At 56.4% G+C, this 6,385-nt stretch overlaps 1 protein-coding gene across 1 annotated transcript; it reads left to right on the top strand.

Annotated features, from left to right (window-relative positions):
• Nucleotides 1-1,223: 1,223 nt before the first annotated feature.
• LOC135666491 (uncharacterized) lies at nucleotides 1,224-1,952 on the top strand. The gene has a single exon (XM_065178062.1). The coding sequence runs from the start codon at nucleotides 1,224-1,226 to the stop codon at nucleotides 1,950-1,952; it is 729 nt and encodes a 242-aa protein (XP_065034134.1).
• The last annotated feature ends 4,433 nt before the right edge of the window (nucleotides 1,953-6,385 follow it).

Here is a 6,385-nt window from a genome sequence, read left to right as displayed (position 1 = left end):
AGGAAATGCGTATTAACGCCAACTTGATATGCGCCAGCGTCACTCGCTCCCAGACAACGACTGAATCGTCTGACCCCGCGCGCTCGGCCGAGGTAGAGGGGGACGTCGGCCGAAGCTCGCCCATACCCTATGACAGTTCGGTTCTCCACGCAACCCCAGTGGCGATGTCAGACGCCATCGGAGGTACAGTCCTACTCCTGCTGGAAGCCACATCAGGTAACATCAAACTCATCTATAAATACCCCAGAGTTCTAAACGAACAAGGGGAGAAAAGACAAGCACAACGCACTCGGAGGCATCTCTTCCTCCAAAACCTTCTCCACATCGCTGACTTGATCATCGGAGGGGTCGGGCCGAGCTTCCGACCCGACCTGTGTGCAGGTGCGAGACGACGTCGCCTCTTCCCGATGCTGCCTCAAGGGACGCCACGTAAGATCCCCGCCATTCGGACCCCCCGAACAAGCCGCGTCGGCCCCAAGGCCACGGCTAAAAAAGTTGTTTACACCAACAGATTGGCGCTAGAAGGAGGGCCTGTCCGAATGTCGAACGATCTGCGAATCCACTCTGACGAACCCGTGGCTGTCGGGCCGCCCACGATGACCACTCCGGGGGAACACCCCCCACACGATGGATCCCGAGACGAACATCTCGCCGCAACGTCAGAACGCTAATGACGGTTGTTCAATGACCCGGGCTTGTCACCTCCCGATGGCGCACACACAGGCCCATCGCCGGTATCATCCGAGGCCTTTCACGACCTCGCTCATCAAGTCCGAGCTCTGACGGGCATGGTGCAGACCATCATCCCGCTCGTCTCCCAACCGACACCCCCGCATATGACCCGACCTTTGCAACAACAGGAGGCCCCCACTAGGACTCATGTGCCACTTCCCGAGCTCCCCACTCCGCCTCAGAATCCGATAGCCCAGCCCGGGAACCGGGAGGCGGAAGACACGGCGAGTCGCCCCGAGCCCGACGCTCCATCTGCCGACTCGACAAATGCCCTGCGGGCCCAGTTGCGCCTCGTTAGTCAACGACTCGACGAAGTACAATAGGAAGTCTGTAAGTCAAAAGGAGAGCTCGGGGCGGACGGATAGCAAGGATCCCCGTTCGTCCCCGAGATACAAGATCAAGCGATTCCCCCGCATTTCCGGCTCCCTTCGCTGGATCCATATGACGGCACCGCTGACCCAGCGGACCATGTTGTCGCTTTTCACACCCAGATGGCGCTATATGGGACTTCTGACGCCTTGATGTGCAAGACATTCCCAACAACCCTACGGGGGCCAGCCCGCGTGTGGTACAGCGACCTGAAGGTCGGGACCATCGCCTCCTTCGACCAACTTGCCAGAAGTTTCGAGCTCACCTTCCTGGCTTACGCTCGACCAAAGCCGTCTATGGCGTTGCTCCTCGGACTCAACCAAAGGGAGGACGAGCCCCTCTCTCATTTCGTGAACCGCTTTACGACACAAATTCGGGGACTGTCCGACACTCACCCCTCTCTGTTGATACAGGCATTCATGGTAGGCCTGCGGCCTTCCAGGTTCTTTTGGTCTCTTGTGGAGCGACCCCCCACCGCGGTGCCCGAAATGCTTCAGCATGCAAGCCAATTTATCGCCGTCGAGACATGGATGGCCGGGAGGCGGGAGGAGCACAAAAAGGTTAAGTCGGAGCCGCCCCAGCAGCAACAACCCGCCGCGTCCCGGCATAAGATGGACAGACCCGACCCAAGGCCTCCTCTCCCTGCCTTGAACTCGTCCCGAACAGAAATATTACTCCACATAAGGGAGAAGGGACTACTCAAAGATCCTCACCCGATGAGGAGCCCGCAAGAGCTTGCAGACCGATCAAAATATTGCCGCTTCCATCGGCAGCATGGGCATGACACCGAACAGTGTCGTGAATTGAAAAAGCAGATCGAGGAACTCATTCGTAGAGGGCATCTTGGCTAGTACCTTCGACCGGACAAGGAGCTGTCGCCACGCCCAGAGGGCCCCATCGAGCGACACGTCGACTTAATAGCTGGCGGTCCTACATCTGGCGGAGGTTCCATGACGGGAAGAAAGGCATACGCCAGAGCCGCCCAGACCGAAGCTCCCAGACACGGGCTTGAGCCCGAGATCACTTTCCCGACCGGAGCCTCCGAACAACCCGAGCATGACGACGCGCTTGTGATATCGGCCAGGATCGCCAATGCACAAGTAAGAAGGATCATGGTCGATACCGGAAGCTCAGCCGACATACTTTACTTCGACGCCTTCCAGAAGCTCGGCTTGGCTAGGGAGAATATGAAGCTGATGTGCTCGGCGCTCACTGGATTTATCGGGGATTCAATCTCGCCGCTGGGGGCTATCACTCTGCCCTTAACCTTAGGGGCCCTGCCAAGGTCGAAGACAGTAATAACCACTTTTCTAGTGATCGACCTCCCCACCGCGTACAACGCCATCCTCGGCCGACCAACCCTCAACAAGGTCAGAGTCGTCGTCTCAACTTACTACCAAACTATCAAGTTCCCAACTCACGCCGGGGTCGGGGAAGTCACGAGAAGCCCCCGAGAGTCCAGGCACTGCTACCTGACCGTCGTCTCGTTACACAAGAGGGCAAGGGTCGAACCACCGCTGGAGGATCCTAGGGAGACGAAGAACCGACCCCCCATCCCGAGCCAAGGGGATCCACCGTCGACGTACCACCGCTAGAAGCTCGGCCTGATCAGACGGTCAAGATCGGTTCGGAGCTGCCCGAGCGGGAACGAAAGCAGCTCGTCGGCCTCCTGCGGGAAAACGCCGACATCTTCTCCTGGTCCCCATCTGATATGACGGGCGTCGATCCGGAGGTTGCACAACATCGCCTCAACATTTCGCCTGATGCTCGCCCGGTAAAACAGAAACCCAGACGGCAGGCCCCTGATCGGCAACTCGCCATACGAGGAGAAGTGGGCCGACTCTTAGCGGTAGGCTTCATAGAAGAAGCCAGGTACCCACAATGGCTATCCAATGTAGTTCTCGTGAAAAAATCCAATGTGCGTTGATTACACCAGTCTCAACAATGCATGCCCAAAAGACTACTACCCCCTTCCGAAGGTCGACCAGTTGGTCGACGCGACGGTTGGACACGCCCACCTCTCCTTTATGGACGCCTTCTCGGGATACAACCAAATCAGAATAGTGCCCGAAGACCAAGAGCATACAGCCTTTCTCACCGACCAAGGGGTATACTTTTACAAGGTCATGCCTTTCGGGTTAAAAAATGCTGGGGCAACATACCAGAGAACAGTGAACAAAATGTTCGCCTATCAGATCGGGCGGAACATGGAAGTTTACGTGGACGACATGATTGTAAAAAGCCAAGAGGCGGGAGCCCACCTTGCCGACCTGACCGAGGCATTCGCCACACTGCGCAAGTTCGGCATGCGACTGAACCCCGCGAAGTGTGCTTTTGGCGTCACCTCGGGGAAGTTCCTCGGGTTCATCATTCACGAAAAAGGAATTGACGCCAACCCAGAGAAGGTCCAGGCAATCATCAACATGCAGTCGCCTCGGACGATCAAAGACCTGCAGCGCCTCAACGGGAGGCTCGTCGTCATGTCTCGTTTCCTCGCCCGGTCGGGCGATCGCTGCCTCCCCTTCTTCAGGGCGCTAAAGAGCCCAAAGAATTTTCAGTGGACGGCGGAGTGCGAGGAAGCCTTCAAACAAATAAAGCAGACCTTGGCCAACCTCCCCCGGCTTGCCTCAGTTTCTCCCGGTGAGAAGCCGGGCCTCTACCTGGCTGCCTCCCAGCACACAGTCAGTTCCATTCTGATCAAAGAAAATTCCGACGAACAGCTTCCGATCTACTATGTCATCCATGTCCTAAGCGGGCCCGACGAGCATTACCTGCCGATTGAGAAGCTCGCGCTCGCGCTTGTGCTGTCAACCCGGAAGTTACGCCCCTATTTCCAGGCTCACCCGGTGGAGGTCATCACCGACCAACCGCTTCGGTAAGTCTTATCTAAATTTGATGTTGCAGGGTGGCTCCTCAAATGGGCGGTGGAGCTCAGCGAACATGACATACGATACGTGCCCAGGACCGCCATTAAAGTCCAGTCCGTGGCCGACTTCATCGCTGAATTAACCCAGGTCGCGGACGGGGATCTCGTGCAACCTCCCGAAGCATGGGTCCTACACGTGGACGGATCAACCAATTCAAAGGGTGCCGGCGCAGGGCTTGTGCTGCTAGCTCCCGACGGACGCTTGTTCGAGCGCTCCCTCCGCTTTGGGTTCTAAGCCACCAATAACGAGGCAGAATACAAGACGCTCCTGGCAGGACTCGGGTTGGCCCTCAAAATGCAAGTGGCTACCATACATGTCCTCACCGACTCACAGCTAGTAGCCGAGCAACTCAGCGGCGGATACGAGGCTCGGGACCCAACCATGGCAAAGTACCTAGCACAGGTGAGGAACCTAATCGCCAAATTCCCTCATTTTACATTATCTAATATTCCGAGGGAAGAGAACGGGCGGGCCGACGCGCTAGCTAGGCTGGCGTCAAGGCCGGCCTCTGAAGCCCGGCCCGAGGTCGAGGAGCTCCCCACCCGTGCATTCGAAATAGCAGCCGCGGCCTCAGGCAGCATGCCGACCACATGGGTACATGAGCTACTACGCTTTAAACGAGACGGGACCCTTCCTCCCGATGAGGTTGCGGCTCGGCACCTGCGTCGTACGCATGCGTGGTACTCCGAGGTGAGTGGACGTCTCTATAAGCGGTCCTTTACATACCCCCTCCTACGATGTTTGGAGCCCGACGAAGCTCAGACGGTTCAGGCCGAGATCCACGAGGGAGTCTGCGGGGAACACATCGGCGGGCGAACCCTGGCACACAAAATACTTCGCTAAGGTTACTACTGGCCGACCATGTGCCGGGACGCGAAGGCTTATGTGCAGCGGTGCAGTTCTTGCCAAAAACACGCCCCAGCAGTCGGCGGTCCCACTCACCCCATCGATTATGCATGGCCATTCGCGCAGTGGGGTTTGGACCTGCTCGGACCCTTCCCGCCAACCGCAGGTCAGCGGAAGTACATCATCGTGGGAGTGGATTTTTTCACGAAGTGGGTTGAGGCCGAACCGTTGGCGACGATAGCGGAGCGTCAAATTGAAAAGTTCGTGTGGAGGAACCTGGTGACCCGGTTCGGCCTGCCCAAAACCATCATTACTGATAACGGGCCTTAGTTCGCCGGTAGAAGATTCCGGCAATTCTGTGACAGCCACGGTATCAAGTTAAGGTTCAGCTCGGTGGCTTACCCTCAGATGAACGGGCTAGCGGAGGTAACCAATCGGTCCATTCTAGACGGGCTCAAAAGAAGGGTGTCCGTAGCCCGATCGGCCTGGACGGACGAACTCCCAAGCGTCTTATGGTCATTACGCACCACCCCCAAGATCGCGATTGGAGAGTCCCCCTACAGCTTAGCGTTCGGAACCGAAGCTATCCTGTCGCCCGAGGTAGCCATTGCCACCCTTCGAGCAAGAAACTATGATGAGGAAACCTCAAACGAAGGACTTCGAGCCAGCCTCGACATGCTCAAGGAGCGACGCGCCGATGCGCACTTAAAGGCTCTCTCGTATAAAAGAGCTGTTGCAAAGGTCTACAATAGGAAGGTACGACCCCGACCAATTAAGTTAAACGACCTAGTCCTGCGCAAGACCGAGGTCAGCGACTCGACCCGAGCAAGGGGGAAGCTGGCTCTCAAATGGGAAGGACCTTAACGGGTCGTCGAGGTAATCCAACCGGGTACGTACCAACTCGCGACAATGGAGGGTTCTTCTTTGCCGAGAACATGGAACGTCCAGAACCTTAAGAAGATTTTCGTCTGAGAAAGAAGAAGCTTTTTTTTCTTTTTCGCCTAGTGAAAGAAGAAGCTTTTCGTCTAAAAAAGAGGAAGTCTTTCGTCCAAGGAAAAAGAAATTTTTCTTTCGAAGAAGAAGAAGCTTTTTCCTAGGGGAAGAAGAAGAAGACGAGCAAATACACGAGAGAAGAGAAAACCTTCTTTTATTTCAAGAAAAAGACAACTTACAAGACTTGACCTCGACTTACAGGACTTGACTCCGACTTACAGGACCCTACCCCCGACCCACAGACCGACCAACATCTCGGAGACAAAACACTCCTCTCATTCCTGCGGGGGGTCCGGCCGGTCGTCGAAAGGAACGTCCTCGGGCATATCCACCTCAAGATCCTCGGGATGGGAGGTAAAGGGATCCTCCTCCACCTCGAGGCCTGGGTGGCGCGAATGGAAGCGGGCCGTGGCGATCCGATATCCATATTTAAAAGAAACCCGCCCCGTACACGCCAGCCCGAGTTCGAACCCCTCGGACTTCTTGTAAGTCGCTATTAATTCTCGGTCCTTCTTGGG

Source organism: Musa acuminata, unplaced genomic scaffold, assembly GCF_036884655.1.
Source record: "Musa acuminata AAA Group cultivar baxijiao unplaced genomic scaffold, Cavendish_Baxijiao_AAA HiC_scaffold_1104, whole genome shotgun sequence".
In the NCBI taxonomy this organism is placed as follows: domain Eukaryota; kingdom Viridiplantae; phylum Streptophyta; class Magnoliopsida; order Zingiberales; family Musaceae; genus Musa; species Musa acuminata.
The sequence above is the reverse complement of the archived record's forward strand: the minus strand, read 5'-3'. Positions and strand labels throughout refer to the sequence as shown.